This window comes from Blennius ocellaris (genome assembly GCF_963422515.1).
Source record: "Blennius ocellaris genome assembly, chromosome: 7".
NCBI classification, from domain to species: Eukaryota; Metazoa; Chordata; class Actinopteri; order Blenniiformes; family Blenniidae; genus Blennius; species Blennius ocellaris.
The window spans coordinates 4,974,020-4,999,600 of NC_137656.1; the positions used below are offsets into that span (position 1 = coordinate 4,974,020).

The 25,581-nt window shown below is 42.7% G+C and overlaps 1 protein-coding gene across 1 annotated transcript in view; it reads left to right on the top strand.

The window, feature by feature from the left end:
* Positions 1–25,581, top strand: part of aacs (acetoacetyl-CoA synthetase) — a 37,975-nt gene continuing 12,394 nt past the window's right edge. The window contains exons 1-11 of the mRNA XM_080499855.1: positions 1–252; positions 2,425–2,528; positions 3,199–3,319; positions 5,080–5,193; positions 8,991–9,088; positions 9,599–9,713; positions 10,313–10,394; positions 11,373–11,526; positions 13,986–14,066; positions 15,562–15,686; positions 24,055–24,119. Coding sequence (XP_080355981.1) covers positions 114–252; positions 2,425–2,528; positions 3,199–3,319; positions 5,080–5,193; positions 8,991–9,088; positions 9,599–9,713; positions 10,313–10,394; positions 11,373–11,526; positions 13,986–14,066; positions 15,562–15,686; positions 24,055–24,119 — 1,198 coding nt within the window. The 5' untranslated portion in view covers positions 1–113. The remainder of the gene's footprint in view (positions 253–2,424; positions 2,529–3,198; positions 3,320–5,079; positions 5,194–8,990; positions 9,089–9,598; positions 9,714–10,312; positions 10,395–11,372; positions 11,527–13,985; positions 14,067–15,561; positions 15,687–24,054; positions 24,120–25,581) is intronic.

Genomic DNA, 25,581 nt, shown 5'->3' on the forward strand with positions numbered 1-25,581 from the left:
CCCCCGCGTCATCCACCTCCTCCACCTCCTCCTTCGCCCCCGAGCCCTCCCGGAGCGGACAGACCTCCAGCTGCTTTCTACCACCGCCTGTTTCCCGCTGACGAGACGCCACAATGTCCAAAGACACGGAGGGAAAGAGCGAGAAGATCATGGACATGGACAGCAAGGTGCTGTGGTACCCGGACTCCAAGAAGAACACGCAGATGGACAAGTTCAGGATGCAGGTCAACAAGGACTGCGGGATTAATCTGGGTGAGTGTGGAGGCGCGACACGGACTGTCGGTGTGCTGGAGCCTGACACTCCCCCTCCTCCTCCCCCTGTCGGATCCGTTTATCTAATTTAGATCACACACATCAATAAGGAAGTGATGATGATGATGGTGGTCTCCTGTCATCTTCTTCAGAGATGACACGCATCCATTGTCGTCTCGTTACCACATTAATCCCACATCAGGAATGCTGATAAACCTCCTCACCCTGGCGATGAGCGACGTTACATAATCCGGGTCAGACGGGAGCGCGAGCGTATGTGAGCGCAAGTGATGCACAGACACCTGGAATTTTTTTTTACACCGTCGTTTCCTCAAACTCCACGCAAGTGTTTCTCTCTCTACGTAGTTCGAGAGAAATGTAAGCTTGCATCATGGCACAAAGACAGGTTTTGCACCTTAGTTGAATAGAGTTGCAGAGATTTGCATAAAACTATAGTTGAACGTTCAACTTGTCTACTAAAGTAAGAAAGTACAGTTTTGAAAATTGCCTGGAGTAGCAGTTAAAGTTGATCATGCAAGCATTATGTTTTATCAGTTCAAGTTAATCAAAAGTAATCCGTTTTTTTTAGTTTATTCATTTTAAGTTAGAAAATGTAGAAAAACCACAACATCTTTTGAGTTATCTCATAAATACCTTTATTTATGATGCACTTTTTATACAATAAAGAGCAGCACAAAGTTCTGTGAAGCTTATAAAAACAAAGCCCCTTTCATTGTCCCACAGACCCCATACCTCTCATCATTATATAATATAAAAGAGCAATAAAGACGTTATAACGCTCATATTATTCCCTTAGAAATTATCATTAATTTTGTTGTCCTACTGCTTCTTCTTTTTAAAAGGATAATAATCACAAATAACTTGTATCCTAGGTTGAAGTCAGATATTAAAGAATTATTATTATTTTTTTTATAAAAATGGTGTAAAACTTGTCTAAATGTCAGTTAAAACACTAATAATTTAATTATTATTGATCTTTACTTCATAACTCAAACAAGAAGCTCATTAACGAAAGCACAAACACTGTTATTTCTCATCAGATAAACAAATGCACGGGCTGCTATTTCTATAAGTGCCACTTTAAAAAAATGTTGTTTGCCAGTAATCCTGTGACTTGTGTATCAAACATTCTGCTTCCCACTGTAAAGTCTCTGCAGATTCAGTTGTGGCTGCTAATGCTTGAGGTCTCGACCAACATGGCTGTTGACTATTTCCATCCACCTCTTCATTATGACATCAGGAAGGGATTCATGGAAAGGTGTTGGCTGGCTAACCGCCAGACCCAGTGAGCATATTGACATCCTAATTTAAAAAAACAAACCAAAAAAAAGGCACTCTTATGTGATCTAACAGCAGACAGCCGAACTACCGTATTTTCCAGACTAGAAGTCACATCTGTCAAAAAGCATGTCATGTAATAATCCAGCAGCTGCTGTTCCACAACTTTCTATGAATAGTGACCAGCCGAACTATTGATCTATATTCTGTGAAATACGGTAAAATGCTGTAAAGTATAACTTCCCCAAGCTGTTGTAAAGCAACTACCGTAATTCCAAGACTATAAATGGAGCAAAACAACAGATTTAAATCCCATTCATTAGTCCCGTGTCCAGGAGCAGTTTCTCTCGTTTTTTCCAGTCTCTCACACTCTGAACTCTTTCTGATGCTGTGTTTCTGTTTGCAGCTACACATTTCAAAATTTTTAGCTGAAGTTCCGTGAAGCGTTTTCTTTTTGGCAAAGTTTTGGTTGATCTCATTTATATAGGATAATAATAGAGGTTATTCTGTGGTACTATAGCAGGTTTATGTGGTCATACAGTGACATCTAGTGGTCACAGATGGCATACACCACTATATACAGATATATAGATGGATGGACGCATCTTATGTCACATTACCAGCGAAACAAAAAAAATTGTGTGACCCATAGTCCAGAAAATACGGTACTCTGCCATTGAAACGCTGCTGGTGGGAACAGACGCACTCGTGATGGAAATAAAAAAATCCAAACCTGTTATCCGGAAGTAAAAATCCTCAAGCATATAGATAAGAGCCTTGTCTTTCTTAAGCATGCGTCACAAATCATATTGCCCCATATTTAGCTAATACCATGTGGTCTTGACGTTCAGGACTGTCTCTTTATGTCCTCAGTCAACTACAGTGACCTGTACCAGTGGTCGGTGGACAGCTACCCAGAGTTCTGGGCTCAGGTGTGGCGCTTCTGTGGAGTCGTGAGCTCCAAGTCCTACGAGGAGGTGAGTCCGACCTGATTATGTTCAAAGCTTTGTGGCGTTTGGTGACGAAACCATCGTCACCCTCCTGTTAATTTTTAATGCGTTTTTATTTAATATATTGTCATAAACTTTAGAATATGGTTTTCGCTCTCAGTGAAGAATCAGTGTGTTGAAAGATGCAGCGTTTTCTTTGTCCAATCATCTGAATACCCAAGAAAAAGATCCTTCCACTGTTGGTTTAGAGAAGAGTATTCCTACTTCAGCCACGAGGTGTCAGTGTTGTAATCTTTTGCTCAGGTGTTTCTGACAGAAATAGTTCTAAAGATCACTGAAATCGACTTAGTTGGCACGCCAGGCCGCAAGTTTTCACTGTTGGTTGTTTTTATAATGATACCACAGACGCGTGCGCGGAAGAGCACAGTAAACGATACGCTACAGCCATAGACAACAAACATTCGTCTGGACAGACCAGGAAGTCGTATTGTTATTACGAGTTACTCTCGATATGTAGAATTTATTCGCTGCGTGCCGATCGAATTTCCTGCTGAGAGGCGACTGCGAAATGACAAATGAGAACTCCAATATATGTGTGATCACTGTGGAAAAACCTTATTGACCCAGTAGTTTATTGTACTACTTATAACGTGTGTTCTTGGCGTGTGTGTGTGTGTTTTGTGTGTGTGTACTCCAGGCAGTGGACGAAACCAAACGGATATCCGACGTCCCCGAGTGGTTCCGAGGTGCTCGGCTGAACTACGCGGAGAACCTGCTGAAACACGCAGACCAGGACAAAGTGGCTCTCTACGCCGCCAGTAAGTCCACACAGTGAGTTGGCGCGACGCCAACGAGACGCCCCGTGTGTGAAGTCGTCCTCGAGAAGTGGACTCTGCAAATCATTATCAATTTTACAGCCTTTTTTTTTTTTTTTTTTTTTAAATCATCTAAACCTTCTTAATTACACACACACGCATCATAACGTCCAGGTATGTTTAATCCACGTGAGGATTTAGCAAATAACACAAACAGAAGGAAACGTTGTGAAAGAAGAGATGAGTCTTGTACTGGATCCATGCAGCTGAAAGTTGACGTGTGGACTCGTATGTCATGTTGTGATGAGATTAGCTGCCCCCCCCCCCCTCATACCACCTCTCAGGAGTATGTGTGTGTGTGTGTGTGTGTGTGTGTGTGTGTGTTGGCCAACATGCACCCAGCCTCCTCCCCGGAGCTGCAATGTAATTATGGAATGATGCCATCGGTCCCGATGCTGCGGAGCCTCGGAGGACGTCAGGAAGCTGTTACTTAGAGAGATACGGCTTTTTCTGTCTGGCTCTGCTCTCACACGTCATCCTTCTCTATTTATTTATTTAATTTTGTAAAAATGTTTCTTCCTTCTTATCTCTTCCCTGCCAAGGAAGACTGGAAATGTGTGATTTTGGTTCTAGTTTCCTTGCATTTGGAGCATGGGCAGAATTGGACACGTCGTCATGGGAACGTGACGCCTCCCCCCCTGCTAGTGTTCTTTTAACACGTGGAATACTTAATGTAGCTTTTTCAGTATTATTTGTTTTTAAAATAACTGACTAATTAGACTAACTATAGAAAAATTACTTATTAAGTCGGGAGTGTTGAAGGCACGATGCCCTTTTATCTGTTTGCACTCATGATACCACTGAGGGGCACACCTGCACGTGTCTACTTAAATTCTATTCATGAACTTTAAAAAAAAACAAAACAAAACAAGAGCAATCAGAGATTTCTGACCTCCGCCAAGGGTAGGACATGGATTCAGGGAAATGACACATATTCAAAAAAAACATGCTACGACTCCATCGCCCACATTGCACTCGCCATTTGAAGGCTAAGTATGTATAAACATCTCGCGAAATGAACATTTGTAACAATAATTTTTGACCTGGATCACCACCGATATTTAATTGGTTCTTCTTTTGATCAAAATGCACCAGTGGACCGATTTTCATGAAAATCGGCTCTTTAGTTTTTGAGACATCTCGTTAACGGACAAATGAACGCTCCTTGGCGGGAGGTAATTAAACGTCAAGTCGAATCATAATGGAAAAATCTGAATTTAATATTTTTTCCCAAATTATAACTACACTGAATACATTGTCGGGCCAGAGCGGCCTGTTCGTTAAGCTGATATTGCTAATTGCTGGACGTAGACTGAGGCTCTGTTTACGTGCTGTTTTCCAGTGAAAACGCAGAACTTGCGATGCGTTTTGGGTGTGAAAACACAACTTTTTGAAAATGGTGCACCTTGGGAACTGCTTTGAATTTTGTATAAACCTGCTGGGCTTCTTTCCTCATGTTTTCTTTCTTATAATTATATACTATATTCTTATTTTGTGCAAATGAAAAGAAGAAGAAATGAGACGCCGGTTTTTTTTCAGTTTGTTCCGTGAACGAATCGTCACGTTCTTCCTGTTTCAACACGTTTTGATCGGGTTGTTTTAGCAGGTAGAAGGAAGGGAAAAAAAGTGGCTTTTCTCACTTTTGCGCGCTCTGTGTATGTTTGTCTAACTCGAGTTTGCTTGTTTGTTTGTTTGTCTCTCAGGGGAATCGAACGAGGAGATCACCAAGGTGACGTTCGGCGAGCTCAGGAGAGACGTGGCGCTGTTCGCCGCCGCCATGAGGAAGATGGGCGTCCAGACTGGAGACCGGGTCGTCGGTAAGCCTCCCAATGAAAATACTTTTTTTTTTCCGTGTCTTTGGGTTTTGATACTCTGACGCGGTTTGACTCGTTTGGCCACGTGCGGTCGGGTGGCGTGCTCCCTCGCGAAGGAGGCGTGGCTGTCTTGGCACAAGTCGAACCTCTTTCGCGGATGATGTTTGCAGAGTTCATGTTTGTACAGGGAGGGAAGCCCTCGGCTCCTCACCGTCGAGCACATTCACACCCGGACCCAACGTGAGCCGTGCCACATGTTGCTCCTCCTGCTCTGTGGCCACTGTATTTGTACAAGGAGACAGGTTTTTAATAGCGGATCATCATAATTAGCTCGCTGCTAACAGTGGATAAGCTGACTTAATTATTATATTTAAAGTAGGATCAGTTTTGCTATTTTTTTGAGGTAACGGTTGCAAAAAAAATTGTGTAATTTCCAAAAATGACGTAAAAAAACAGCTTGTGAAATACGAATTACGTTTTTTCTGGTGGTATTTGGTTCTTTCCGAACATCGTTATTTCCATGGCAACCGTTCAGATACGTTATGTTCCTTCTGAACAGTTGCACAAAGCAAGGAAGTCCTCTGCAAGTATGGGGGGAAAAAAACAAAAACCCTGACATTTACTTAATGTTACTCCATTGAACTCCATTGAAGTGGAACAAGTTCTGTTACAGAGACCAACAGTTTCATTTGCACTCTGATACAGACGACAAACAGTGGAGGGTGGCTTCATGTTCATAAATTGACATATTTTTCAAAACGACAAAAGAAGTGGAAATAAAACCAGATGTTTGTCCATTATCTATCAATAAATCAATGCACAGTTGAGTATTTTAATATTTCGGTGTTTGATTAGCTTGTCAGACTTACAGTATTGGACAAAACAGTATAGGGTTTTGGTTTCTGGAACATTTCATTTGGTGACATTTGATTTATTTTTTATTTTTTTGGTGAAGCTATACCAGAGATCTGCAACGTGTGGCTCTTTGGCTCTTCGGTAGTGGCTCTCCGAAAAGGATTTTTAACTCTTGGCTAAATAAGGCTTTTTTTTAAGAGAGAACAACTAAAGTGCCTAAAATGGAGATAACAATGAAAAAAAACCTAAATCTAAACTAAAATTACCAGGATTTTTTAAAGGAAAATTAAGCTTAAACATAACATTGGTAAAATACATACATACCGTAAATAAACGTGGACAAAAACCCAACAATCAAGTGTTTACTCACACAATGGGCACAATGGAAGTGAAATTCATTAGATAAATTCCGGGAGCTTTGTGGGAATCTTGTTAGAAATCTGGGAGAGCAGGAGCGGAGGTGGAGGGAGCGACTCCACCCTCTCCAGCCCGGAGCTTTTCTGCCATCGAGCACAAACCTCCGTGAGTGCGGTACTGACACAGATGTCCTTGTCTCCACGTCGGTCCGGAATGTCTTATTAGTGTCTGTGGTCCAGGAGATATATGAGCACTTAGCTAATGAAGTCAGCCATGCTTTTAATGCGCACACACACACACACACACACACACACACACACACACACACACACACACACACACACACACACACACACACACACACACACACACACACACACACACACACACACACACGCTCCTATTCATTGATCCTTTCTCTTATCAGTATCTGCACAAAGTGGCATAAACTGCAAGTCTTTGTAAGGATTTAAAAAAAATGTTTTTTTCAGACGTTCTCTTTCTCTTTTTTTCAGACGTTCTCTTTCCAGTCTGCCGACTGTTGGCATGAAGGTTTTATGACCTCAGATCAGATAAACCTTATCAACCTGTGCTGAGAGCGAGCAGCAGCTCCTGGTATTTACTCAACTCGCTGTCATTTAGACATATTGAATGGTTTCTGCCTGTACCAGTGAAAGAAATCGTTTCTATGTTCGATTTGAAAAGCTGCAAAGCTCCAAACAGAGTGCAGGTGTCCTGGCGATGTGGTGATACAATAGTACAAAAATAATCTATTGTTAAAAAACAAACAAACAAACATATAAAGGTGTGTGTGTTACACACACCATTATTGTGGATTAGTTGCTATTAAATGGCAATTTTCTTTCATTTTTACAAATCTAATGCAATGACTTTGCGATATATTGGACAACTCAAGTCTATTTATTCAAATCGTGGAAAACTGCAAATGAATTGCCCCTGGTGGGATAAATAAAGGTGTCTGAATCTGAAATCTGAGACATTACTGAGATAAATGCATTTAACGTTCATATACATGGGACCATCTGATTTCTCATTGGAATAAAACTTCAACCACATTGACAAAAAAAAAAAAGAAGTGTCCAAATGCATTCTGGGTAACAATGTCAATAACCTCAGCAGGGAGAAGCGACGGCTTTTGAGCTGCACACTGGGCAGAAAATTTGCATTACATTGTGCGTCTCAAATCAATCTTGTTGCTCAAATGCACAAACACCTCTCTCTTTCTCTCTCTTGCTCTCTCGCTCTCTCACTCGCTCTCGCTCTCTTGGGCGCACTTTGTGATATCGATCGAGGAATAAATCAGTGCAAGAGGCCGTTATGATCTCGGCCCGGCTGGTTAGGAATGAAGGATTTTCATCGTCCTTGTCGACGCTTCTTCCTTCCTTCCTTCCTTCCTTCCTTCCTTCCTTCCCCGTGTTTCTCCTGTCCTCTGCGTTTGGATCGTCCCCCATCATCTGCGTCAGTCGATTTATATCGATCAGGATTCCTGATGCAGATTTCCAGGGGCTGTTTTTAATTCTAATTTTACTAGTTGATGTGAGTTAAGGTTCCACCGGAGTGGAAGTGACGATGTTGTGGGTTTGAGTCTTTGTGTGTGAAGCTTGCATGTTCTCCATGTACATTCCAGGTTTCCTTCATCGGCCCAAAAACATGCATTTCAGACTGATTGATTTAAGTTTAAGTGGCAATGTTTCAAGTAAAAAAGCATTGTTTTTGTGTTTTTTGTTTCAGGAAAGTTTTGCGTTTACACGGCAACGTTTTGAATGAAGCACAGAAGCAACAGAAACATGAAAAAAAAAACCCTCTAGTTTTCACATTGTGCCACTAGTGGGTGCTGTTGGTTATTCTTGTAATGAAATGACACGCGCTTGAGCATAGGAAGCGCACACGTTATTAACCTTAACAGTGGGAGTACACGGACCGTCGTATGGCCAGACGGTCAAGTTAGATCACCATTACGTCTCTTAAGTCCCAGGAGAATATGAACTGGGATTCACGATCGTTCAACACGCAGCATTTATATGAGAAAACTTGTATTTCCCCCTGTTTCCGTGGCGACGGAGCCGAATATTTTTCCAAAGAGTTACAACTTGGGTTTTCAGTGACTCTGAGCACCGTTGTCATGTAAACGGACACACAAAACGCTACGAAGGTTTTCTGTTTACACGTTTTTTTTTTAAAGTGAATATCTAAATCTGTGTGTTCGCGCTGTGATTGGCTGGTGGCCTGTCCAACCTGCCTCCAGTCAGTGGTAGCAGGAAAGCAGGTTATTCAGCCCATTTTCTTTTCTATCCAAATCTGTTTATTCCGATTTGTTCTAGAAAAGGTTGAATCTGCATTTAGTTTGTGTCATTTGACACCGGCATCATTGTAATCGGCTATTGCTGCTGTCCTTGCAGCAAATGACCATCTAATGTTGAATTGCACGGGCCTCAAGGATGTGTATTAGAGTGTATGCTCTTTGACTCATCTATTTAGTGAAGTGAATTTTTCGGGTGTACCTATGTCAATCAGCCACAAACCTTTTAAAAGTGGTTTCTAACTTTTCGTTGTCTCCATGTATCCAGGTTACCTGCCCAACGGCATACATGCCGTGGAGGCCATGCTGGCAGCAGCGAGCATCGGCGCGATCTGGAGCTCCACATCCGTCGACTTCGGAGTCAACGTGAGAACCTATTTCCCGTCTCGTCGCGTGTGCTTCACCCTCAGGCCGTGCAGTTCTGTTAACCAGGAGACGGCTGATGGGGACGCTCAGCCTGAAATGTGTCTTCTTGGATCTAATTAGTGTTTCCAACACAGTTTATGTTCCCTCGTCGGACACAAAACTGAAACACTACATCATTGTGCGGTGCTATACTGGGCTGTTTATCAGTCCTTACAAAGGAATTACTTCATCTGCCTTCACCCAGAAAGGCCCTTTTGTCTTCTCCACCTTTTCCTGAGTGACTGGTTGCTCCCTCTGCTGGAGGATCAGAGGAACTGAAGCTGCTCTGAATCATCAACGTCATTCTGCCAATTGGTTTTATATTCATGGGTTCTAAATCTCAGATTTCTTTGGCTGTATTTAATTCAGATAGGCAAGATTTTTCCTGCTTTATCCATTCTCTCTTCTTCCCAGGAATCTTTCTGCAACTTTCTGGCGTGTTTATTAACTTGTATCTCTCGTCCTCCCCAGGGTGTCCTCGACAGGTTCTCTCAAATCCAGCCCAAGCTGATCTTCTCTGTGGCCGCGGTGGTTTACAACGGCAAGACGCACGACCACATGGAGAAGCTCATCAGTGTGGTCAAAGGTCAGCAGACGCATCTCCTCTTGGTCTCTTTAAAAAAAACAAAAATCCCCGTCTTTATCTAATGAAGAGTAAGAACATGTGTTTGATGCCGGCTGTCCTCATTGTGAAAATCAAATCTAACACTGATTCTATTTTTCTACTAATTAGCGCTGAAGATTAGATCATGATTGCAGTAAATAATTACGGCTTTGGGCCAGTCGGTTTAATTGTCATATTTATATAGTCTCATCATATATGCCGTTTGATTGTTTTTGATGTGTACACGTTCTCCTGTATCCAATATATCTGTATGTTGTTTATGTTGATTAATGTGCTTTGAATTGTCCTTGTGGGATACGTGAATGAGTCTCATCACTCCTGATCCTGTGTAATGTTGCTGTCAAAGTACTGTATTTATAACTTCTTACGATCGCTGTTGTCGGGTAAAGTGCTCCCATGGTTGTTTATGAAGAAATTATGCTGGATGTCTGGTCAGAACTTCTGTTAAATCGTTGCTCTGGGCTCAAAATAACACTGACGTTCTCCCCTAGTGAGATTTTAATGTGAAAAGACCCTGAAAACATGATCTGATCTGATGTGTGTGTGTGTGCTTTCTGCAGGTCTGCCTGACCTGAAGAAGGTTGTTGTGATCCCCTATGCGCGCACCAAGCAGGAAACCGACCTCTCCAAGATCCCCAACAGGTGTGTGTGTGTGTGTGTGTGTCACACTAATGCTTCCTCCAGACAACAACATTTCAAGTGAAACCATAATTTCTTGCGTTCACACGGACAGGAAAACAATGTCCGGTTCCATGGAAACGGCAGAAACGCTGAAAATTACGTAGTGAGCGTGCAAGGCCATGAGTTGGTGCTGTTATTTTGTTTTTTTGGAGAACTTTTTGTGGTCCTCGGCTCTGGGCCATCGTGCTTTTAGCCCACGATTAGCCTTCTTTGTTTTCTCTCTCACAGTCGACAGTTTCTCTGCTTTTCTCCAGTTCCATAAGTTTGTAACACAACCTGAACTCTTTGATTTTATGATTTTTAAATTCTGCGATACTGTCGCTGCATTCTATTGTCAGTGTTTCACTATATTTTGATACATAAGTCACTTTTTAAAATAAATACCATGACCATGGCGAACAATAAAAAAAAGTGTTTCATATCGTTCAGAAATTATGGTCATTATTGGCAAACCACTTATTTGTGGTTTTACTTCCAGATCTTCTTGTTGTTTTGTCTGACAACTTAAAAACATGGCGCCACCATCGACTCATTTGCTGCAAGTCTCAGTGCAAATACAGCTGTTGGTCCAAGGCCATGTTGACACAATGGACCAGTAAAGCAAGTAAAAAAAAAAAAAAAACCTACAATCCAGAAAATAGTTTGCGACTTTTGAAATGCTACTGTTGGAAGCAGCCGATGTAATGGAAAAAGAAAACCAGTCAAAACTGGACTCATTTCGATCCAAAAAGCAGGAGCACGGTTCAAGTGTGACGTCTAGTCTGGAAAATACGGTAATTGAGAGTTTCAGCCTTCACTTATTTGGGGAAGGGCATCCCTCTGACCCCCACAGTTGTCCAGCTGCCCTCTGGCTCCCTCTACAGGATGCCCCCCCCCCCCATTTTGAAAACCTTCTGCTGAAGCAGGTTGTGTCCGCCTCCCCTCCTCTGTGTCTCTCAGTGTTTTCCTGGACGATTTCTTGGCGTCGGGCCGCGGCGAGGCCGACCAGTTCCCTCAGCTGGAGTTTGAGCAGCTTCCATTCAGTCACCCTCTGTTCATCATGTACTCATCCGGAACCACAGGAGCCCCCAAGTGCATGGTCCACTCGGCAGGGGTAAGACACACACCCCACCACCCCCCCATCACACACACACACACACACACACATACTCCACCCTCACCCGCCCCCTCACTGTGAGCGCTAGCTGAGGTGGCACGGGCGCCATGTTTGACCCTCACGGTTGGCTATTTTCAAATGTCAGCACAAAGAGTGGAGTGGCACCCCCCCCCCCTCCCCCCCCTCCCGCCGCCTGTCCTCTGTTGTTATCGGTGCTCGCCACCGCACGGAGCGTAATTGCTGTTTTTTGTAACTAATGGTTTGTGAACGCTCCGCCAGGGTTCCAAACAGCTGTCGCACGAGCAGAAATAATCACACCGCTCACATCTGTTTGCAGAGCCGAGGGTGGGAGGAAATTTCTGGGCTACTAGTGATGAGCACTCTCTGCTCACAGCCAGAGGAACCCCGGTTTGAGGCCTTTCTGTGGGGGTGTGTGAGGGTTTATAGGTTGTTTTTAATTTTTATTCTTCTTCCAGGTACTTTCTCCTGAGAGTCCAAAAAACGTGGCGTGTGCTCTGTATTCATAGTCAGCCAGGATTGGCTTCAGACTCCTGTGGCGTATACGATGGATGTAACAGTTTAAAAAAAAAAAACCAAGAAAATCTGAAATGAAACTTTAACTTTAAATGTAAATGCACAGACACTTGTCTCGGGTAATTTGCTCGATTTGTTTAGTTTGTATTTCTCAAATAGCAATAGTTTTTAGGTCATTTTTGAAAAAAATAATCATGTTGGTTGTTTTGTGAAATTAAATGTCTGATTCAGAATGTTAAAAAATTCAACACAGTATTCAGTTTTAAGAAGAGTGCATTTATAGAATCGATCAATCAAATTAAACGGACAGAAAGTAAGAAGGAAAGAGTTTTTTTTCTTAATTAATTCAGAAAACTGCAGCTCATGAAAATACTCATCTCAACACTTTCTAGTGAACTTTGTTAAATTGGATCTGAAACTCACTCGGTATAAAAACATGCAAACAAATGCCAAGCAGCACCATCATGTGTTTGACTTCCAGAAAAGTCGAGGAAATTCTTCAATTTAATAACTAAAGTAAATTAATCTCCGAAAAGATTATGGATGAAATACATTTACAAAGAAGAAAAAGTCTGTAATTTTAACTTAATTGAGGTAATTTTTCTTAATCGTTTTAATTGCAATTTCAGCATATTAAAACTTTTTATCAATCCATCCCACTTTGTGTTGTTTGATCATACAGGTGCCATGCATGCACATTGGAGAAGTTGCAAACTCCACACTGAAAAACTCTCACCGGGGATATTCTCATTTATCTGACTCTCTGTGAGAAACACAACCTGTGCTTGTGCTTTGAAGTATATCCCAGAACAAAGATGGGACAATAGGGCTGAAAGTACTGTGAAACCTCCATGAAAAAGGGAATTATGAATCTTAAATGTCGAGTTACAGCTCGACCGGCCCTTCACTGCAGTGCATCCAAACACAATAAGCTAATAAAAACCTTTAAAAACTCAGAAGTAATACATGTGAGGAGTTCTAGCAGTGGTGGTGCCTTATAATGATACCTGAGAACCTTCTTGCAGTCATAAAGTGAGCATCCGAATAGAGTTTCTCTTCCAGTTTTCACCACAAGATGGCAGCAGAGCTCCACCTGTAAATACTTTAAGGTCTTTTGCGCCCATGAGAGTCTCCCCAATGACATTTTGCTTTTCGGCGCCACATCTGAGGGAGCGGGAGAGTGTGGTGAGGACGTGTGATTTCAAAAGCGCCGTCGCACTTTGAACGCTGAAACTGTCACGGTTCAAAAATAAATGCGTGTTGTTTTTGGGTCCCCCCTCCCTTCCACACACCCAGTCTTTTTCCCTTCTCGCCTTTATTTCGCCTTGGTTTTACCCTCGAAGCTCCCACATTTTTGAATACTTCTTCTCCTCGTCCTTTACAACCACTCTCCTCTCTCTCTCTCTCTCATCGTCTCCCACTTCTCTCGCCTCTCCCTTCCTCGCCCCGCTCCGCCGATAATTGGACAGTAATGCGTCGGTGAAAACATCTCGCCTGGTGGCGCCGGCAGTCCTCTCCAGCTCAGCCAATTAGCCCCGGCGCTGTCGTGGCTCTCAGCTTTGTTACGGCTCTGTTAACACGCTGTCAGTGGCAAAGATGGCGACGCACCGAAGGAAGGCGACGGCGGCCTGCCAAAGCTCGTACATACATACAACACACACACACACAGGTGCACCACGTGTCACACACACTCGATCCATCTTCCCCTCCACCAGCAATAATAACCCGCCAAACTGTGATGCGTTGGAAACTGCAGGAGGAGTCACTCCTCATACGAATCGTTTAAAGAGTTCCCGCGTAACGGACGCTGTGATCAGGAGTTATTGGGGAAACCTGAACACTGTCTCGTTTCAACTGTATGGACGCTGATGTTAAACAATACGTACAGGTTCTCTTAACACTGTCGCTCGCTCCTTCTTCAGGGAACTCTCATCCAGCACCTGAAGGAACACATCCTCCACGGGAACATGACCAGCAATGACGTTATCATTTACTACACCACGGTGAGTTTGCAACCTCCGCATCGACTAGTTGCTACCAGTAGCCGATATATCTTGACGATCTTGACTGTATGTCGATATTAAAGCTTGTTTCATTCAGAGATTAAGCCTGTGTCGTCCTGTTGCGGATTAGAAATCTGTGCAAGTTCGGTTGTCGAGTAGGAAGAAGTGTTGTGCTTTCTTCACTTTTGTTCCCGGGAGCAAAAATCAGACTTTAGACTTGATACGAGCGCATTTTTTTTAACAAATTACATTTCATTTGGGTGCATCTATTTCAGCCTAATTTCATTCATAAAACTGCCTCTGTGACTCATAAAAACAAGCGTGATATCTCACTGCGTGAGATATTTTTTTGATGTATGAAAATGAATGAGCACTGGCAGAATTTTAACACTTTAAATCAGACTAACAACATGTAAACAAATTCATCTCTTTAAAAAAAAAAAATAGCCGATTAAAGCTGGTTGTTGGATCCTTCATTTCACCTTGTCTATACATCACACTGTCATCGAGCAAGACACTAAATCCCAAATTGTCCCCAAAGGAAGTGGAGCACCTTGCGTGGCAGCCATCTCTCTGAAATGGATGAATGTGACTCAAAGTGTAAAACACTTTGACACTTCTGAAGCGGTGCTTATGTGCGATGTAAGCTGTCTCCGCATCGGCGAACTCCCCGACTCGAGCATCGGTACAGACATCTGTTTACCTGTATACCTTTACACATATTGTCACCCTGCCTACCAACATCTGTGCAGCTCCAGGCATCCATACTGGGCTGGATTTTGGATTGTGGGAGGATTACTTGGCACAAAATCACAGAAAAGAGTAGTTTTTATAGTCGATGGTCCCCCCCCGTAATATTAATCCATTTTCATCGTCTGTCCATTGTCCATGTGTGTTGTGTGAATGGACAGCATTTTCAAAATGTTGTCGCGTAAACATGAAACTTTTCTGAAATGAAAAATGCAAAAATGAATTGTTTTCACTTAAAACATGTAAATGGGGCCATAGCAAGACCCTCTTCACCAGCAGGTTTGATTGTGAAGCCTTCTTGCTTGAGGTGACGGTGCTTCACTTCATTGGCTGAAGAGAAACTCTGATAAAACTCAATTTGAAAATTTGAACGAGTTTCTTCCTGAAACGGTCTTAAAACCTTCAAATGCACAAAGTCAAAACACACGTCCCCAAAACCGAGACGCTTCATAACTCCTTAGATTTTTTTTTTTCATCCGTAGTTTGTGTTATTGATTAGTTGACTAAACTTTTTACCTGTGATAGTCGCTTTTAGATTCCTGTATTATTGCTTATTGTTGCATGTAAACGCGATTCAATGGAAACACGGTTCACATTAATGGTTTGTGAAGGATTGTGCCAGAAAACAAACAGTCTGCATTTCGCTCTGCTCGGCTTTATCCGCACTGATGATAAAGGAGTGTTTGTGGTAGATAAACTGACCTGTGTGTGTGTGTGTGTGTTTGTGTTTATGTGTGTGTGTTAGACCGGCTGGATGATGTGGAACTGGCTGGTGTCCTCTCTGGCGGTGGGAGCTTCGGTGGTTTTATACGATGGTTCACCACTGATGCCGACACCCAATGTGCTTTGGGACCTGACCGACCAGCTGGGGTGAGTTACACACACACACACACACACACGCGCGCACACACACGTCGCTGCTCAGCGCTGTAGTATGATTTCTATTTTGAAGCTTTGCCAAACAGTCGCAATGTGAAAATCTTCTGTCAAGATGAAATGTCTGTTTACACTCGGAGACAGATTGTATGTTGGACTGGAGCTTAAACTTTAACAGAAAAAAAACTGCAAAACAATGGCTTAATAAGATTTTGGCTTCAGGCGATCTCGGAAAAATAAAGAAGCATATTGCTAACATGCTTTTTTTTATTAATATTTAATGCTGCAATGTCACCCAAGTTACAGAGAAATTTCAAAGAGTAACACGGAGCAGTTAAGATTGCATTAAAAAGTATTGAGTCGTTTTTTGTTGTTGTTGTTAATCAACGCAAGTTTACAAGCTAACATATTAAAAGAACTAAGACCGATTGAATTGAACAAATGTGCAAACAAACTCATCAACAAAGACTTTATTCCGTAACTCTGAAAGAGCATCGATCCAATATTTCTGAATGTTGACCATTGTGATCAAAAGCAACTCTTACAGATGGTCTTTCTCTCAGATTTTCAATAAAGCCAAAAACTTAATGCTTTAGATTATTTTTCTACAGCTCAAATCAGCCTCAATCTCCTCAACCCCCCCCCGATCTTCCCTATTGATCGTACGACTGTGGCTCGCTGTCATTTGGAAAGTGCACTGGAGTGTCCAGCGCTCAGCTGAAGAGGCCGTTTTAAGACTGCAGGGTCAGCCGCCCTCCAGGCCGGCCGTTAACGGAGACTGATGACTATGTAAATTTGGATGAACCCAGCGAACCCGGGTTGGGGGTAGAACGACGGCCAGAGAGAGAGTCCGCAAGCTCGCGTTCGAACAGTTTACCAGTCGCTGTGTTGGGTTCAACGTTTCCTGCTACGCCGAACGTTACTGTCCAGAATAACAAAAGATGAGAGGATCTGATGTTATTATATGTTGGGGAACGCGCAGATTTGATATCAAACCATGTTGATTTTAAAAGCAGGGAAACTATAAAGTCCTGTGTGTGTGTGTGTGTGTGTGTGTGTGTGTGTGTGTGTGTGTGTGTGTGTGTGTGTGTGTGTGTGTGTGTGTGTGTGCGGACAGCCAATTAATTTGTTCAAATTTAATAAGAAAGTTGGTGAGCACAATTTATTTTCCTTCACTCATTGTGCACTTGCGTTTGAAATTCTCAAAAGCTTTGCAACTTGTGTGCGTTCTGCCCCCCCCCCCAAAAAAAAAAATTGAAGAAGACAAACCCCCCCCCCCAAAAAAAAAAAAACCCAACCACTGGCAGCCTTTCCAATTAAATGTGGAGTTTTTGAACCGGGCACCACTCGGCTGTGCGTGCGACTCTAAAACCAAGCGGATAATTGCCTCCAAAAAAAAACCGGGAAGGTGTCAGTGGTTTGAGCAGCGCTATGATGTGCCAGTTTGACCGGTGGGTTTCTTTCTAATGCACTTTTAAATTAGCCCTCCGAAGCTACGTGCGAGATGGATGATTTTTTTTTCTTTTCTTTTCCTGTTTAAAAAAAAAAAAAGTCAGGCTAATAACATATGTGGATGTTTGGCAATTTTCTTTAAGAACCACAATTTTATCAGTGGGGCGTAAATTACGCGTGTTGGGAGAAATATTCTTGTCTTTAACCGTTTGTGGGGCACTCGTCTCATCGATGATTAAATTTACTCTACTGATTTTGATGTTAAGATGCTTTTTTTATGCTATTAGTGTATAATAAATAAAAAAAAGGGGGGTAAAATTGACCCAAAGCACATTTATTTTGGAATTTAGAGATTTAAAAAGTACGATAGACCAACAATTTATCGTCTTAAATAAATAAGAGCATTTAAGAGGCTGATCTAAATGTGTCGTTGACTTGAGATTTATTCATTCTGGTGCAATTGTTGTTGTGAATGCAACCGCCCCAGGGTCCAACCCGTGTCCTGTACGTCCCAAGTTTGAAAAAAAAAAGGCTCCCGTTGTCCAATCAGCTATGTATGCAGCCGGTTTTCATGAATGGAGAAGGAAAATGCCAACAACTGTGTCCAAACCTGGAGCAAAACCTGAGATTGTGTGCCTCAATGATATTTGTTCAGTAAATTCAAAAGTATATTCTGTGTCCAGTAAACGTCTCTTTGAATGCTCTGTGTGAACAACGCCATAGGAAAATGAATTTCTACATTTCTTTTGCATTTAATAAAATGAGACGTGATGTAAATAAGTGAAATGTGGTTTGACAAGGTATGTGTGGTCGTCATGGGAACATGGCACGCGTTTCAACCGGAGTTCAATGCAAGTCGCTGTAAACATGAACCAAAGTAGTACAAGCCATCAAATTCACCTTTTTTTTTTTTATATCGCAATTAAGATATGGCATTGTAATGGATAAATAAATACTTTTAAGTTGATGACTTGTGCTTTGGGATTCCAGATAAGTCGGACCCAGTTTTTAACCAGACCAACCGCACCACATTTAATTCTTTTTTCTTCTTGAATATTGAAATAAAAAAAATAAAAAAATACCATCAGTTGTCAACACACTGTAGTCGAGCCTTATCTGATTGGCCAAATGTGTTGACTTTGAGCATGAGCACACATAATTTGCTGCACATCAGTCATAACGCAGGAGTTTAGAAGCGAGCCACTGGTTTTACAGTGAGATGGACAGCATTTTGCAAGGTGTGAGAAGATTTTTGAACCAATTAAGTGCTGATGTTGTCACTATCATCCAGTTCCCAGAGCTACTTGGAGGAAAAACCCCCTCTGGGAATGGCTGACAGGTTGTTTTTTTTTTTTTTTTCTTCTTCTTCTTTTTTCCCCCGTTCATTTTCTTATAGCCTGATCTTCACAGTTGAGGTTGGACATTCTAATTGGGACTAAATCTGTCAGAGACTTAAATTGTAAAACCTCGCGGTGACACTTTCCCCCCCCGTGGTTTTGAATCGTCTTGGTTAGTCGTGTCACAGTAATCACTTAACCGTTGGATCTTCCCCCTTTCCACATCTCGCTATCGACATTTACAGGTTTAAATGTCTTAATAGACAGTTTTTTGAAAGGTGAAAATTCAATTATGGGAAAAGGCCTGATAACTTTACAATCCAGTCTTTCTATTTGCTGAAGGGGATTAGCGCAGTTTTTCCTCTTAGCGAGGAGGAAAAAGGAAAATGTGATGGGAGGCTGACGCACGTGGCGAGTCTCTAAAGAGATGGTTCTTTTTCTTCATCACAGCAAATTGAGCTGGAAAGTGTTTCTAACTGACGTGAGGCTCCGGACTTGTTCATTTACTCATCGACTGTAACAGGCATTCAGCAGAACCAGAAATATATCCACTATCTGAAAAAGGTGCAAATGGAGTCTAAAGCCACCCATTTATAAAAAAAAAAAAAAAATGTTTTTCCACAAAATTTTGTAATTAAAATTAAGATAATTTTAATGCTTGATCGAGCCTTTGCCCTTTTTATTAGCTGGGATCGTCTCCGATGCCTTACCAGCCCTTACCACGCAGTTTTTTTTTTTAAGCTTGAAATAGCTGGACCAGTAAAATTAAAGTGCAACAACCTTTAAATACACATTTCCTTTGTTTTACAGATGTCTTATATTCAGTAAATGCCCTAACAAACTTGTGATATTCAAATTCCGATAATAAAACGCGCTGGGTCCAGTCCAGCTTCGTTATATACATCAATACTTTGTTTGGCACCTTTGGCGTCTCCTTCAAGAATTACCCCTCGACCGCTCCGCGGTGGAAATACCGTCAGCAGTATTCCTGTGTGGGGCCGGGAAAAGGTTACAGCATTTCTCTGTGACAGGCTCCACCGGGGCTCTCTTTTCCTCTGAGGACTTTTCTTGTCTCTTCCATCTTTTCGGTTTCAGCCGATGTATCTTAGAAGATTCTTCCTGCTTTCTCTCGTTGCCACACATTGCTCGGAATAAGTCTTGGTTATTTCTGTTCCTTTGGAATAGTCTCCGGAAAGAGAGCTTATCTGTTGAAACGATCTTGTTGTTTACAAGTGTGAGTGGAGCTTCAGAAAGATTAGTCGTCCATCTATTTCCAAAACCGCTTTGTCCAGTCCAGGGTGTCAGGACCCTGGGTCTGACCCCGGTTCACTATGGGTGAAGGCAGAGTGCCTCCCGGATAAAGTTGCAGTCCATCACAGGACATTAATGTCCAAACAGATTAAATACGGAGAAAACCACCATCTTAAGTATTACTACAGAGCTGCTGTTATTGAGGTTGATCATCACTTTTAACATATCTGTCATTTGAGACGACCTGGGGCATCACAGCTGCATTCTGGGGTCAAAGATGAGCTTCACAACCTTTTTCATGACAGGAAGTGGTCTTTTTTTTGATGGATTTTCTTGTCCTTCCATCAACTATGGTATCAATCTTAAAGCATTTCAATCAAGTCAACTGGTCTTGGAGAACGTTTCGCCCCTTATCCCAGTTACTCAGGGGAACAGAATGAACTGACGAAGCCAAAGACAGTTGACCCCATTGAATTGCTTCGAGATGCCTCCTCCCCGGACAAATGAGAAAATGGATCGACGTATTGTCCCGGTATGTAGCCGAAATGACTTTGGAGCTTTGATCTTGGACACCTTCCAAGCTACCCTGATTGATTCCCATGTTTTGAAATGAACGCGTTGCTTTCAGTACCTTTTTGCAAATCTCAAATTTTCAGTGAAAGACCAGCTTCCTGTCATACCCGATGCCCTCTGACACTCGCGAAGAAAGCAGCAGCAGCAGCAGCAGCAGCTCATATTTCTGTTCTCGCATCTTTCCGGCGCGGAGAAAGAGGGTGAGGGTAGTTGAGGGAAGATTCACTGACAAGTGGGGCTTTAATTGCCACGTCACGTTTTGCACGGAGACGCGTTAACGTAATAATCTGTCTGAGCCGCTGAGTGGCTCTGATTGGCCTGACGGCTTCCAGTAGCATGTCTCCATTTGAAATGAAACTCCAGATCACTCGCGCACTCTGCCACACACACACACACACACACACACACACACACACACACACACACACACACACACACACACACACACACACACACACACACACACACACACACACACACACACACACACACACACACACACACACACACACACACACACACTGTCCTGACGACAGAGACTCACAGCTTCCTTTGCACCCTCCATCCTAAACGCCCAATTAGCAGCCACACCTGGCCACCTGCCTCCAATCAGAGCGGAGTGACTGTTTCCATGGTAGCCAGCTACGGAAACGGGCAGATACAGATGGGTGGTCAGAGTTGTAGTAGAGTGTGTGTGTGTGTGTGTGTTTGTGTGTGGATAGCAAACCGATCACTATTTTTTATGTTTATATGTTAAAGAATCACGCAGCTTCGACTAAATGCATGTGAAGAAGAGACATGAAACACATTTTCCTCCATATTGACTCAGTATCTATACAGAGTATTCATATAGGGTTGTGTCTGTGGATATATTGGTTTTCTGTGATCACTGAAGCAAAGTGGTATAATTTGAAAAGTTTAAGCTCCCAAAATATTGACCAAAGGCAACGTTTCCCAATCAAACTCTGAAACTTTGACTGCAGTTCCAACCTTTTCCATTTAAGATCAGGGTCAAATAGTCTCAGACATCTATTAATGTTGGAGTCCTTGCAACTTGTTGACCCCCAACAGTCATAATAACCACAGTTATTTTGAGAGTCCCACAACTTGCATCCTTTGATTCTTCATCTGGCTTCTGTTCGTAGCCCCGGCCGACCCACAGGGCAGGAGGTTGCTGTAGCCAGACAGCTGGACTACGCTTACATCACAGAGCGTGTCTGGCTTCATAACCATTTTATAGAACTCCTAAAGTCACCACAGGAGTTTCACTGTTTGAAATTATGCAACACGATTCTTTAACCGAATATTAACTTTTGATGCGTCTCATAATTTTTTAGTTCACTTAAGGTCATCGGGCCTTTATTTTGTTCATCAGCACGAAAGTTGTATTCAATGAACACTGAAACAAAATTGTTTATTGTAAATTGAAATTGAATTGTTATAAAATTGAATGAAATCTACCCATCGACGGAATACACTGCAGTTGTTCACACTTTGTTTTTTACCTTTCTAAAAATATTGTAATGAGTCAGCATCTTTCAATAGACATGAACTGCAGCCTTCGGTGCTTGTAATTTGACACCAGCCTCATCATTGTGCCAGCTTGTATTTCGCCCACAGCTTCAGATGTTAACTTCCTTTTCGAGGGAGTTTCATCCAGTTTATAGACCGACACCGGCTACATTACATATGAACGGTTAAGACTTTAATGGAATTTATATCAGCTTCAGACTAGGCATTGGTAACAATGGTGTGAGGCAGAAGAGAGGTGTGTGCACATGTTCGACCTGTGCTCATACTGTTCATTTCATTCCCTCTAAGATATTACTTCTCCAGACCTTTCTCCTTTCACCCCGTCTAACCCCCAACAGCCCTCTTCCATGGACCCCATCAGCCAGATCTAACCCCTGAGAACAAATCACATCTCTCATCAGAAACCAGTTTCTGGTTATGGACCAATCAAGCGTGTTTTGTGTTCCAGAGACGGATTTTTTTTTTCTTCTTCTTTTTGATGGACGGGAACGGGTTACCATGGTGCTAGAAGGCAATTTGATTGATTTGATGTCAGCAAAAATAGCTTGAAAACATGAAGATGGAGACTTTCAAAGGAGGGGTGGGCTTTTGTCTTGGAATTAAAACGTCTGGAAAACCCAAATATGGCATTTTGCCGCTTCTTTGTTGTCCACATATTGTCCAACGGTTGTCATCTTACATTCACGCTTGAGGAACCAGTTTATTTGATTGTTGAAACCTTGTGTCAACACAGTCCTCATCTCAAGTATTTCCTTGTGGAACATCGAGGGGGGAAAAAAAAACAAGACATTTTTCACTACTCATCCATGCGACTCGCCATCATTGTGCTCGACTCTTTTTCTGTTTGTTCACTTGAAAGTCAATTCCCCGTCAGTTTGCCTCGTTCTTTTCTTTTTTTTCTTTTTTTTTTTTTTTATCTATCCATGAGGCTTGAGCGAGCACACAAGCTACCTTTCAGGGCCTTGCTTTACACAGCGACCCCCCCCCCCCCCCCTCCCCTTCTCCCTCGGGACCCTGCCGGTACAACCCGGCTCCAGCAGAGCAGATGGGATTAAGGGCAAAGGCTGCTCAGTAACTGTTGCCCTTTCATATCTTTTTACATTCGGCGCACAAACGACGAAATTATTCCCCGTCACGCTTAGATTCGGGGCAACAAATGGAGCGACGGCCAGGCTCGGCACCGAGGTAGTGCTCATGTCAGCAGATTGGCATCATCCCCTTCGTTTACGCTTCGTCATACATGACGCCTGCATCTGCTGCCCGACGCTGACGTGAAAATAACCTCCTTAGAGATGAAGTTTATAGAACTTGTTTTCCAACATTATTGAGTGGTACCGTTCATGTCACCATTGTTTCAACTCAAAATGACCCCCCCCCCGTTCACACAAACGTTTTGAAGTGGAAAAGTGAAAATGTCATTTTGTTTTGGGTGCCCATTGACACGACTGAAAGTGCTTTTATTTTTTTTTTACATTTTCCTCTGAACTCTCTTTTCATCGGCACGTGTCCAAACCATCTCGACCTGTCTTCATAGCTTTTATCTCTAAACTGCTCAATTTTGCGGCGCCGTTCTTCTCTATCCCCCCTCCACCGTGGTCAAACGTTCCCCTCCCGTCTGAAGGAGTCAAAGTAAAAAGGACAAACCCCCCCAGTGTTCTCGAACGTTTACAACCACCCTCGCATAGACACGATGGAGCGATAAGAGTGTGCGATCCAGGCATGATGGAGTAGAGTCTCTCATTAACGGTCTTGATGGCCGATGATCGAGGTGCGACAGAGTTAGTGAGCCAGTCTGCGCATCCGTTCCTTTGTCCAACTCTTTAATCTCCAGCAATATCTCTCAACAATGGACGTCCAGATTGCAGAGAAATTTTGGCACATAGAATCACGCCACCCCCCCCCCCCCCCCCCCCCACCCATAACGTTTGCTAATTCTGTCCCCTTGTTTTGAGTTCCTGCTGTCACAATGGAGAATGCGGCATGTAGGAGGGCTCCTTGCAATGACTGTCAGTGTTTGGCAGCGCTGACGCAAATTCAAGTGCGTTTCCCAAAGTAATAGACAACAAGTTAAACTTTCTGGGAAACTAAATCGTGTCATTTTCTTCTCGAGGGGGACAAAAAAATAAAAAAAAAAAAATCTTCAGTGGAACTCATTTTGGTGTGTTTGATAACTAATTTCCCAATTTTTTTTTTTTTCCTTTCCTCTTATCTTCCAGCATCACTATCTTCGGTACCGGGGCCAAGTGGCTCGCAGTGCTGCAGGAGAGGAACCTGAAACCCTGTGAGTTGTGGTACACACACCTTCAAGCACTCTCTGACACACACACACACACACACACACACACACACACACGCATTTAGATTCCGCGAGTGGAGTCGGAGACAATGAGAGCAGATGGACACAATAATGATTCGAAAAAGCGACGTCGTTTGACTCTTAATGTGCTTCATTCCATTTGCTGCATGAATCAACAGTTTGCCCGGCGCTCTGCTGTTTGACACCGAATCCAAAGGATAAAAGTGCTGTTGGGATGATTCGTGCGTGTCACGGACGGGCCAGCTAATTGCTTTTAGAGACGACGGCGCTCGGCGGCGAGAGGCAGATCTCGGCACGTAATCAGAGTAGTGCCACTGCTTATTAGCCTCCCCGCTAACCTTTCCGCATGTTGTTCTCTCCCTGGCATTTGTCCGTTTACACACGCACGCTAAAATTATGACTGATTGGCTCTCTTGTTAAAGTGCATACCGCATCGTAATAACACAGACCGGAGCGAAGCATTGTCCGGCTTCCTTACTCGCGTTGAGATGAATGCCTTTCCATCGAGCACTGTTGAATTGAATGTTGCTCCTAAATCTCAGTCGTGTCTGGGATATAGGAAAGGGAAGGAATATGGGAGGAAGAGGATTTTGTGAAGGGACATTTCGTTTTCAAATGCAACATTTCGAGAAGTAAGAAATGGCTAAAAAAAAACCACAAGAGTGGGAGCCGGAACTTGAAATTGAGCTTCCAGTGATGGTGTGACCTGAATTACCCAGTAAAGGATGTTTGAGCTGCACAGTGGTGGAGGGATTAGTACTCTCCCATCCCTTTCTGTGTGGAGTTTCTTTGTCCTTTCTATGCATGTGTGGGTTTTCTGGGTGCTCCTGACCTGTCTGGGGTCAAAGTGGTCAATTTACAAAAAAAAATTATTTCAAATGGTCAAGCACTTCAGATATGCAATAAATCCAAATTGGTCCATATTGTAACGTGAGAGTATTTTTGCTAAAGTAAGTTGGCAATAAAAAACTCCCCTACTTCCCGTGTTAGTAGCTTTTAATTTCAAATACCTGGTAAGTCTTCCCGCTATTGTTACACTGAAGGTCTCTAAGGCATATTTGATGATTTTAATGATCCCTGTGACCTTCTTTTGAGGTTTTCTTCTGCTTCTAATGTATTCAACAGTAATAATGGATTTGCTCAACATAGACTTGAAATAGTTTGAACACTGCGCATCAGATGTTTTTGACTACCATTTCTATTATGTCCTCCATCTCTTTTAGCTGAATTTCACATTCTCAAGATTGTCAAATTGGAAACGATCACTTAGAACTAATGCAAATACATGAGCGGATTCTCGATTGTCCTTATATTTCCTGACCTTCTCCCTGTCCTCTCCTTTCCTCTCTTCGTGTTAAATTAGCACTTTATAACCAGTGTTTGCTGCCTACCAGTCGCTGTGCTGTGTCCCAGCGCGCCGTTATAA